Source organism: Bufo gargarizans, chromosome 6 (assembly GCF_014858855.1).
Source record: "Bufo gargarizans isolate SCDJY-AF-19 chromosome 6, ASM1485885v1, whole genome shotgun sequence".
Classification (NCBI taxonomy): Eukaryota; Metazoa; Chordata; class Amphibia; order Anura; family Bufonidae; genus Bufo; species Bufo gargarizans.
In genome coordinates, this window is record NC_058085.1 from 29,189,029 (window position 1) to 29,201,057 (window position 12,029).

The 12,029-nt window shown below is 48.0% G+C and overlaps 1 protein-coding gene across 1 annotated transcript in view; it reads right to left on the bottom strand.

Annotated features, from left to right (window-relative positions):
• Positions 1–6,905, bottom strand: part of LOC122941914 (gastrula zinc finger protein XlCGF26.1-like) — a 29,699-nt gene extending 22,794 nt beyond the window's left edge. Inside the window, exon 1 of the mRNA XM_044299411.1 lies at positions 6,809–6,905. Coding sequence (XP_044155346.1) covers positions 6,809–6,905 — 97 coding nt within the window. The remainder of the gene's footprint in view (positions 1–6,808) is intronic.
• Positions 6,906–12,029: the final 5,124 nt, after the last annotated feature.

Below are 12,029 nucleotides of genomic sequence, written 5' to 3' on the forward strand. Positions count from 1 at the left end.
AAAATACTGGAGATAAGAGGAGACATGGGAGGAGATAATAAAGTGTCGATGTGTTCTCTCTCTTTGTATAAATTGGAACCAGAGTTGAATAGCTTAGTCAAGGTCGTTCCTCGATGTGTGAGGTTGTATGGTAAGGGTATTTTTTAGTCCCTGATTGGTTCTGTCCCCCTTTAATTCTGTCTCTTGAATTTAACCTGTAGTATTCTGTATAATAAAGTGCCTTCTAAGGCTACTTTCACACTAGCGTTCGATCGGATCCGTTCTGAACGGATCCGATCATAATAATGCAGACGGAGGCTCCGATCAGAACGGATCCATCTGCATTATATTGGCAAAAAAAAAGCTTGTGTGAAATTAGCCTGAGCGGATCCGTCCAGACTTTTACATTGAAAGTCAATGGGGGACGGATCCGCTTGAAGATTGAGCCATATTGTGGCATCTTCAAACGGATCCATCCCCATTGACTTACATTGTAAGTCTGGACGGATCCGCACGTCTCCACACGGCCAGACGGACACCCGAACGCTGCAAGCAGCGTTCAGGTGTCCGCCTGCTGAGCGGAGCGGAGGCTGAACGCCGCCAGACTGATGCAGTCTGAGCGGATCCGCATCCATTCAGACTGCATCAGGGCTGGACGGAAGCATTCGGGTCCGCTCGTGAGCCCCTTCAAACGGAGCTCACTAGCGGACAGCCGAACGCTAGTGTGAAACTAGCCTAATGGGGTGAGTTAGAGAAAGTTAGTTAGTACCCACCCCCCATTGTGCTGATATGACCGCATTCTTGAGTGATCTCAGAGACATGCATGATCCACACTGAAGTTGGGGTTGATGGGAATAACTGGTGGGACACCACTTGGAACTTCACCCTAGGTAGGATGTAATTATTGATTAGCCATATCTCTTGTAGGCCCTCGGGTGTCAGCCATGTGCTATGGCATAGTGACTGAAGTCCTACCCCTTTGGCTAGTGAGGTTTATTTAGTTTTTATTATTCTGTATGTGATTTGTCTGTGTTATCTTATATTTAATCACACTTCGTAAATATATTTATTCACTTATCCAACTAGGCTTATTCATGTTCATATCTTTTGAATTCACATTTTGAAACAGAGGTCAAAGCAGTTTCATGTTATGTCACACCTTCACAAGACCCTACAGCTGATAAAAGACGTTGTCAGTTATTACCATTTAGACAGACATTGGGTTGGCAGATTTTGTTTGACAGCTCCTCACGACCACACAGATGTTGATGTTTAATAGATTTATTTTTAACAAGCGGCATGATGAAATATCATTAAAGGGTTCTGGCACAGGGATGTAGCTGTAGGGTAAGCATCTGCTTTGGGGCCCAAATTCAGAAGGGACCCACTCAGGAGAAGGACTGAAATATTTTATTGTCAGGGCACCAGTACATATAGTAGTGCTATATAGTGACACTGTAGGAAACGGGAGGAGCAGCTGCCAGGCTTGGTCTAACAAAGCGATTTTAAGTAGCCACAAGAGTGGGGGTGGAAAAGACGTTGCTGAAGGGCGTTCAAAAATTTGCCATGGCGTCCAGTCATTTCTAGTTACACTATGTACTCAGGATAAGTCATCAATACAAAATCAATATCGGGATCCAACTCCCAACACCCCTGAACAAGCAGTAGGCCTCTGTTCCGAACAAAACTGATGGTTTTGCACGCAATGTGATCAGTATTATATATAAGCACTGAGTAAAAGAGGACATGGGGGGGAATGAAGAGAAGAGTGGAGTACCTTCTCTTACCACTATATTCCAATCTCTATGGATCAATGCACAGCACATTGTGCACTTCTAATCCTTGCTGTCAGGTGTTAAAGGACCTGTGATGATATCATCACAGGTCCTGGGAACTACACTATTCTCTGGCAGTTCCCTTGCTAGATGTACAGGACCTGTGATGATATCAAAGGTCCTTTAGCTTTTTCCACTGACAATAGGAATTGTAGGCTGAAGCTTGATGGGAGCCAGTATTGAAGGTATGGGATGAAAGGGGCCTATCCTCCACTGTGGGGGGTCCCATTCCCCACAGGCCCCATAGCAGCTACATGGTCTGCCTCTTTGGGAGGTACGACACTGATCGCCACCCCCAAGACAAATGCGGCAGCTTAAACGCACTTTGGGGAAGACGCATTCCCTACAGATGTGCCTGTCATATGGGTTGGTAATTTTATCTCATTGTATTTTACCATTATTTATTTCAGTCAGTTTACTTGTGAATTTCCTTTCGCCGTTTTATGAGATCTCCTGGAGATGTCTTCTTTATAACGTCCCCTGCTGTAGTCCACGTCTCTGAGATCTCCTGGATATGTCCTCTACATAAAGTCCCCTCCTCCAGTCCACATCTCTGAGATCTCCTGGATATGTCTTCTATGTAACGACCCTGCTCCAGTCCACGTCTCTAAGATCTCCTGAATATGTCATCTACATAAAGTCCCCTGCTCCAGTCCACATCTCTGAGATCTCCTGGATATGTCTTCTATATAACGCCCCCTCCTCCAGTCCACATCTCTGAGATCTCCTGGATATGTCTTCTATATAACACCCCCTGCTCCAGTCCACATCTCTGAGATCTCCTGGATATGTCTTCTATGTAACGCCCCCTGGTCCAGTCCATGTCTCGGAGATCTCCTGGATATGTCTTCTATGTAACTCCCCCTGGTACAGTCCATGTCTCGGAGATCTCCTGGATATGTCTTCTATATAATGTCCCATGCACCAGGCTTTTGTTACACCTGAGAAAGGGGACGGCCCTAAAGTGTGAAGATGTCGTTTCTGATCATCTGAATTCCATTTTAAGACCTGTGAATGCAGGTGCAAGGGAATAGGGCTTTGTCTACATATTTTCTCAAGGTTGTTTTGGGATTATGACTTGCTGTGGACCTGGAAACTGGCTGGATGAACACATACACAGTGACAATTATGGAGCTCATGCGCTGGCTACGTTCCACTGGGGAATGGAGATTTTTGTTTAATCCGTATAAAGCTGTAACCCTTTAAGTCAGAAGCTCATCCTACATCGGTGCTTTCCCGATCGAGACTGTGACTGCTTTCACTGAAGTGGACTTCCCAGCTGATGTGTCTCTGTCAGATGATGTTAACTCGATCGGAAATGTATATACCTTCATTCGGGATGTAGTCAGAACTCCAGCTGAAGTGTTGATGTTATTGTGTATTATGTTCTTTATCCTTGTTATCCTGAACTCGTGTTCCGGAAATGGGTATTTTACAGTACAAATCAATTTATGATATTACCGAAGTCTCGCGAGACTTCAAAGCAATAACTTTGGCTCATCGGAGCCAATACTTTCTAATACTGTACGGAGCTCCTGCTCCGTACAGTATTGGAACAAAGTTTTATGTGACTCGACTGCGGATGTTTCATCCGAGGTCGATTCACTCATCCCTAATGGCTATATGTATATACTACTGATTATATTTAATTAAATCATATTATAAACCTTCCTTTGAAGTTTAGCTGTAGTTCAGTTAAGAGTCTCTCTCTAAAGAGTATCCGAACCTGAAGTCTTGCTCTTATCATCAAAACAGGCCCATCGAAACGCGTTATACACTAGAATCAACCTCTTGGGATTTGTATTTTATTATATAAATTTTAAGCTCGTGTCCTGCCCCAGAAGCCTGCGTTTTTACTTCCATGGTTCATGTTCTCTGGAATCAGTTGCTTTCTGGTGCGTGGAGCTGCGGATCTTTACGACTGTGGAGCCTTAAAGGGGTTGTCTCACTTCACCAAGTGGCGTTTATCACGTAGAGAAAGTTAATACCAGGCACTTACTAATGTATTGTGATTTTCCATATTTCTTTCTTTGCTCACTGGAATTATTTTTCCCATCACATTATACACTGCTTGTTTATATGGTTATGACCACCCTGCAATCCATCAGTGGGGGTCGTGCTTGCACACTAGAAAAGAAATGTGTCTGCCTCTCTGGGTGCCAGAACTGTGGGAGCGCACGTAGGCTGGTGCTTTTTCCTATAGTGTGCAAGTGCAGCCACTGGTGATGGATTGCAGGGTGGTTGTATCGATGGAAAATACATCAATCCAGCAAAGGAGGCAATATGGAGAATCACAATACATTAGTAAGTGCCTTGTATTAAATTTATCTACATAATAAATGCTATTTGCTGAAGTGAGACAACCCCTTTAACCCTTTAATGATCAATGACATACTGTGTACGTCATGATGTAGTGGTAGTTAACGCATCATGATATATGCAGTATGTAATGAGATCAAAGTATCAGCATCTAAACGGCTGTCACGGATGGCAGAGCTATCCAGGCACCCAGCAGGGGACCAATTAGTGCGGTCCCTGCCTTCGGATCACTGCGACTTGTCAGTCAGCTTTGACTGACCAATTGCAGCATTCAACAGCGCATGATCCGATCTCCTCAGTGAGTGTTGAAGAGCAGAGGCTCGAAGGGGGAGGGAACTCCCCCCCTGTAATCCCTTTTATACAGGTGGTCCCTATGGACCACGGCATAGTAAGGGTTAAACGGCCAACAACGGTCCAGCACATATGTATTTTACAGCTGACACTCTGCTTTTACCGTTCGGTAAAAGCAGAGTGTCAGCTGTAAAATACGCATGTGCTGGACCGTTGTCGGCGGTTTAACCCTTACTATGCCGTGGTCCATAGGGACCACTGTATGAAAGGGATTACAGGGGGGAGTTCCCTCCCCCTTCGAACCTCTGCTCTGCTGTGGCAGTGCCCCGATGGTTACCATGTCAACCTGATGGCTTCACAGGCATACCGGCTTGCCATGGTATCTGAGCCTGATCAGGAGTAGTGTAAGCAAAAATACACTGCAGTACACTATACAGTGTACTGAAGAGCCATCAGACCCACTGGATCTTCAAGAACCAAGGTCTGGTTCCAAAAAGTGTTTAAAATAAATAAAAAGGTAAAATGAAAAAAATAAAATTAAATACACTATACATGTTTGGTATCGCCGCATTCGTAACCACCTGATCTATAAAAACATCACATTACTTTTACTGCACGGTGAAGGCAATAAAAAAAACAAAAAACTTTGATGGAATTGCAATTTTGCCCACCTCACTTCCCCAAAAGTGATATATAAAGTGATAAAAAAAGTCATATGTACACCAAATTAGGACCAATCAAACCGTCTCCTCATCCCGCAAAAAATGAGCCTCTAAATAAAACAATTGGCCATAAAATGAAAATAATTTGGAGACACAAAACATGATGTCTTTTCGAAAATTATGTAAACTGAAACAAAAAACAGACATATTCGGTATCTCTTCATCCGTAACAACCTGCTCTATAAAACCTCACATGATCTAACCTGTCAGTGTGATCCGGCGGGCAGTTCCGTCGTCGGAACTGGCCGCCGGATCCGCCGATCTGCCGCTGACTGAAAGCATTTGTGAGATGGATCCGGATGCGGATCCGTCTGACAAATGCATTGCAAGGACGGATCCGTCTCTCCGCTTGTCATACGGACCGACGGATCCGTCTTGTACATTTTTTCTCATTTTTACCGATCTGCGCATGCCGGAACGACGGATCCAGCATTCCGGTATTCTGAATGCCGGATCCGGCGCTAATACATTCCTATGGGAAAAAATGCCGGATCCGGCGTTCAGGCAAGTCTTCAGTTTTTTTCGCCGGAGAGAAAACCGTAGCATGCTGCGGTTTTCTCTTTTGCCTGATCAGTCAAAATGACTGAACTGAAGACGTCCTGATGCAAACTGAACGGATTGCTCTCCATTCAGAATGCATGGGGATAAAACTGATCAGTTCTTTTCCGGTATAGAGCTCCTGTGACGGAACTCTATGCCGGAAAAGAAAAACGCTAGTGTGAAAGTACCCTTATTTGTAGTTTCCAAAATGGTGTAACTTTTTGAGAGTTTCTACTATAGGGATGTCATCAGGGGGGCTTCAAATGGGACATGGTGTCAAAAAACCAGTCCAGCAAAATCTGCCTTCCAAAATCCATACGGCGCACCTTTTCTTCTGTGCCCTGCCGTCTGCCCTTACATGAGTTTTCTACCCCACATGGGGTGTATCTGCAAACTGCAGAATCAGGGTAATAGATATTGAGGTTTGCTTGGCTGTTAACCCTTGCTGTCCTACAGGGGAAAAAAATTATTAAAATGGAAAATGTGCCCAAAAAGTTTCACCTCCATTTTCCTTTAATTCTTGCGAAATACCTAAAGGGTTAATAAAGTTAGTCAAATCAGTTTTGAATAACTTGAGGGGTGTGGTTTCTAAAATGGGGTCATTTATGGGTGGTTTCTACTGTGTAGCCCCACAAAGTGACTTCAGAACTGAACTAGTCCTTAAAAAAGTGGGTTTTGGAAATTTTCTTAAAAATTTTAACAATTGCTTCTAAACTTCCAATCCATCTAACGTCCCCAAAAAATAAACTATTTTATGAGGTATCACTATTAGGGATGAGCGAATTTCATATTTTGAAGTTTGTGTGCGGGTTTGTGTTGTGGTATTTACTGAATTGCGTTATGGATTCCGTTACCACGGACCATAAGGCAATTCCAAGACAGAATGCATAACGGAAACCAGACGGATCCGTTTTGCAGCCCATAGACTTCTATTATGATGGAATTAATAATAAATGCCTCTAACGGCATTCCGTTATGGTCCGTGGTAACGGAATCCATAACGCAATTCACCTTTTACCAACAAACGAAGTGTAAACAAATGTCAAAATATGAGATTCGCTCATCTCTAGTCCTGTGTAAAGGGACTTTTATATGTGTGGATCCGGTGAGTGTTCCACTTACCTGGGTGGGGCATGTCCTGCTCTGATGACCCTGCACCATTAACTGTCCTGTAAGTTCTGTGAGTCAGGAAGCAGTACAGGACCTGTGATGATGTCATGACCATGTGATCACGTGTGGGAGGAGTCAGACTCCAGGTTGTGCTGTAGGTGGAAGTAAAGGACCTGTGGTGATGTCATGACCATGTGATCACGTGTGGGAGGAGTCAGACTCCAGGTTGTGCTGTAGGTGGAAGTAAAAGACCTGTGGTGATGTCATCACCATGTGATCATGTGTGGGCGGAGTAATAGAGATCACATGACCAGGTTTATCTGCTCCGTGTATGCAGGGCTCTGCTGTGCTGTTTGTAATACCAGTGTGTATGTAGCAGTGCGGTAGAGCTGTGATGTGTATGTAGCAGTGCGGTAGAGCTGTGATGTGTATGTAGCAATGCGGTAGAGCTGTGATGTGTATGTACCAGTGCCGTTGAGCTGTGATGTGTATGTAGCAGTGCCGTTGAGCTGTGATGTGTATGTAGCAGTGCCGTAGAGCTGTGATGTGTATGTAGCAGTGCCGTAGAGCTGTGATGTGTATGTAGCAGTGCCGTAGAGCTGTGATGTGTATGTAGCAGTGCCGTAGAGCTGTGATGTGTATGTAGCAGTGCCGTAGACCTATACTCCCCCCATTCTGACCATTTCTTTTCTTAACCAAACATAGTAACGTAACGTGTTGGGGACATATGACGTACCGGTACGTCATGTGTATTTCTGATCACTGCCACGCAGTGATTGGAACTGGGTGCCTGCTGAAATCAGGCCGGAGGGGTCCTGTCAATTCAGACCTGTGGTTTGCGGCGTTTCCGGGTGGTTCGGGCGGCGAGTGCAGTGGCTATCGGGTCCCCATACTGCTATAGGGGGGACCCGGTAGCAGGGAATGCAGCACAGTATTACTCATACAGCCAATGCATTCCAATACAGAAGTATTGGAATGCATTGTAAAGGAATATACCCCCAAAAGCTCAAGTCCCAAAGTGGGACAAAAAGTAAAGTAAAAAAAAGTTGCCCCCCAAGAAATAAAGTTTTGAGTAAAATAAAACAAAAACGTCATTTTCCCCAAATAAAGTAACAAAATAGGGAAGAAAAAAAGTATATTAGGTATCGCCACGTCCGTATCGACCGGCTCTATAAACATATCACATGACCTAACCCCTCAGATGAACACCGTAAAAAAAAAAAAAAAACTGTGCTAAATAAACAATTTTTTTCCCTTTCATCCTCCATGACGGCATGCCATGAGAGATGACCTGCCTCCAACTAGGTAGGGACAGGAAGTATAAATTTTACCCTCCTTCAGCTTTTCCTCTGTGTCTTCCTGTCCATCCAGGTAGGAGAAGGATCATCCTCATGGCACATGCTATGATCCCGTTCTGTTTTCAGGCAGGCGGTAAGAAGAAAAAGAATGCCTTATCTGCACATGAGGGAGCAACAGCGCCCGTACCCTAGTTGGGTATTGAGGTGCTGTGAAGATGGCCAGGTATCGCTGCTCCTTACCTCCCGCAGTGCGCGTCGGGGGCGCGGAAGTCCATGTGCGACCGGACGCTCAAGAAGTCCCTCCGGTCTGTTCGCAAAGCTCCTCATAGTGATCCGATAGTTTCGGCTCTCACGATGACGCCACCGGAAGTCGTATGCGGCTCACGTGCGTTCCAAAAGGTACTTCCGGTCTGTGGAACGCACGCTGAGAGAGAGCGGAGCTACAATCGGCTCGCTGGATAATGGCAGAAGTCGCCCACTGATCTGAGGTCTGCAGGTGAGAGTATTTAAGAGGGGTTTAGAGAGGATAGTGTAAACATGTCTGAACAAGCTGGTCAGATGGAAGCCTCTCAGGGACCCTCTATCGTAAGTCAAGGTCTCCTGGGGAGGGGGGGATGCTGTTTACATTACCTTTTGCTAACCCCAGTATATACCTGTCTCTCTCTCTCTCTCTCTCTCTATTTCTCTCCCTGTGTGATCGCAGAGTGAGAAGGATGTAGCTCAGAAAAAAGCTAGTCCAAATACGAAAAAATGTGTTATGTGCTCAGTTAGATTGCCCGACACATATAACAAAAAGCTCTGTAAGAAATGTACCTCTAATATGGTGAAGGACTTAGTCCCGTCTATTAGAGAGGAGCTAAGAGATGTAATAAGAGAAGAAATGAGATCTGCCATGTGCTGCACGCCAGACCTGCAGGGTATTGCGATAGTGAGGTCACGGTTATGGGCAATCGAGGGTTACTCACTTTTTAGAGGGGAACCCTGGGCAGGCATGCGGCAGTGAAGGAGAGGTAGACACAAGTTCCTGTGGGGCACACTCTGGATGTAGGGACCAGGCCTGATGGTGGATGAGGTGCCCTGGCTGTTGCAGGTGTTTTGAGTGCCTGAGGCAAGGTCCCTTTAAGGATCGTGACGCCAGTGCCTGTAACGGTGGCACACCGGTTTATAGGAGTAGTAATGGAGTACACAGATGGTAAGAACAGCAATGGAGCGAGGCGCAGATATAGTGGAGTGCGCTTTGACTTGGGTGGAAGTCGTCAGGCTAGGAAAGGGTTAAGGTTGGAAGCTGGTTGAGGGGGAGGAGAGAGGTTTTTCGCGGGCAGTATATAGGAATGGGGGAGTGGTTTGAGTGAGCAGGGTCAGTGCAAGGCAAAGTGTTTGAGCAGCAGGATGTCGTCTCTGGAGGATCTGTTGGCAGCAGTCAGGGCGGCAGTTCAAGTACATGGTGCGGAGCGTCTGCATGAGACCATTCAGGCGGCTCTTGCCCCTTCTCCTATGGCGGTGGTGACGGAGCGACCTTCCAGGTCTAGGAGGTCGGTTCCCCCGGAGCGGCTGAGCCCTGAGTCTACCCCACATGTGCGCCGGCGTCTCCGGAGTCCCCCTGTGAACCCTCCGCTGCGGCCTGAGGTGTCTGTTCCCAGCAGTGCTCCCAGGCGCAGCGGGAGGACTGCTTCGGTGCGTGGTGGAGCGGCGGGAGAGGGACGGGTTGACCCTGGTCCCGTCTCCCAGGCGACGAGAGGCAGGGAGCGCGGGCGAGCAGGCGTCTCACCGGATGCGGTCCGGAGTGGTGAGCGAACCCTGGCGGCCTTACCTGTGGTTCGGAGGGGTGGTGCGGCCTGGCGGCCTGGGCCTTCCTGGAAGCAGGTCAGCGAGGTCTTCTGCGCCGCGGCCGGCGGCTTCTGGTCGGCGGCTGGAGCGCAGGAGGACGGACGTGCGCAGAAGAGGAGAGCGCATTGTGAGTGCGTCGCGGCCCCTGGCGGTGGGTCGGCGACATGACAGCGTGGAAGAAGATAGGGTGGTTGCCTGGTCCCCTGGTCGGTCATTTCGGGATGTGGCTTCCGGCAATCCGGCTGGAGAGCAGGTTATGGTGGGGAGGATGGAAGAAGGAAGCGTGCGGCCATGTGTTGGGGCCGGTCCGGCTTATGAATTCCAGGACGACGGTCTCTTGCAGGAGCAGGGTGATGGGGATATGTCGCCGTTGGAGGAAGGAGAGGTGGAGCCGGGTGAAGATTTGGCAGCAGGCGCCATGGAGGTCCCTCAAAGGGAATTGGCAGTGCCGTGCTGTTCGACTACGCCACTGAGGACGTCTGGGATGAGTTCTGCGGCTGCCGGTGATGATGTCCGGGGACGGCCAGGTGAGAGACCGGCTGGGCAAAGTCATGTTGGGGGGGATGTGGGCTCTGTTGGTATTAATGTGGGGGGTTCTGATGCTTTAGTGCGGGAGGTATTGTCAGGGGTGGTGTCTTTATTATCTCGGTTAGGTTCCGGGCCTGCGGGGTCTCCAGTACCTGTATGGGCTCCGGTGCAGGCTGTTGAACGGGAGCAGGGTGCGGCGCTGGTGCCTGTTGGGGCAGGTGATGGTATTGGATCTGGGTCGGGAGCGGTAGCGGTAGCAAAGGATGTGGGTGATGGTGTTCGGTTGGCTGATGCGGCGAAAGGGGAGATTTATGTATGTTTCGAGGGGCCGCTGGGGTCTCACTTGAAGCAGGAGATTAAGGATAAGATATGGAGGGATGAGTATGTGGAGATTTTTGCATTGCTTCCCTTGGAAAAATTTAATTTGGATAGGGGGAGGCCGGATGAGAGCAGGAAGGAGGAGGAAGAAAGGAGGCGGTACAGGCTAATTCCGTGTACTTTTCAGAATTGGCTTCAGGCCTTTGCAATTCTGGCTAGTGTAGTTGGGGAGAAGGCGCCTGAGCAATGCTCGGCTCTCTTCTGTTATATGGATGCTATAGGTGAGGCGCATCGGACTTATGGAGGTGTGTCGTGGCTTAGGTATGACGAGCAGTTCCGGCAGCGGAAGGCGGTCAGGCCTAGCATTCGTTGGGACCATAAGGATATTGGTCTGTGGATGCAGTTGATGGCGGCACCGAAATGGGGTCCTCAGCCCTTTCGTGGAGGGGCCGGGGGTGGCTCGGCCTCAGAGTTTTCTGGGGGTAGCAGGAGGGGTTGTTGTTGGCAGTACAATGAGGGGCATTGCAGGTTCTTGTCCGACTGCCGGTACAAACATGAGTGTTCCGGGTGTGGCGGTGCCCATAGCTTGTCCCAATGCTTTAAGCGGGGTAAGGGTAAGGGATCCGAGGTTGTGCAGAAGAGGGGTGACGCCAGTGAGGGTGGAAGAGATGGAGCCGTATTTAAGGATGTATCCAAATAGGGAGGCGGCTCAGTTGTTGTTGAAAGGTTTTACTGAAGGTTTTGTTATTCCATGCGGTTTGGCGGGTGTCAATCGGGCTTTGCGGAATCTGTCTTCGGCATTGCTCTATCCGGCTGTGGTGAGGGACAAGATTGCCGGGGAGGTTGCTGCTGGCAGGGTTGTAGGCCCCTTTGTTGAGTGTCCGTTGCCGGATTTGTGGGTTTCTCCTTTGGGTTTGGTGCCCAAGAAGGAGCCTAATAAGTTTCGGCTAATTCATCATTTGTCCTATCCGCTTGGGGGTTCGGTGAATGATGGTATAGCGGATGAGTTGTGCTCAGTGTCGTACACATCTTTTGATGAGGCAGTGCGGTGGGTTCGACGTTTCGGGCAGGGCGCTCTACTTGCAAAGACGGACATTGAGGCCGCCTTTCGGTTGTTGCCTATTCACCCTGATAGCTTGCATTTATTGGGTTTTCAGTGGGATGGCTGTTATTACGTTGATTGTTGTTTGCCGATGGGCTGTGCGATTTCGTGCTCCTTGTTTGAGTCGTTTAGTTCGTTTTTGGAATGAGTGATAAAGAAG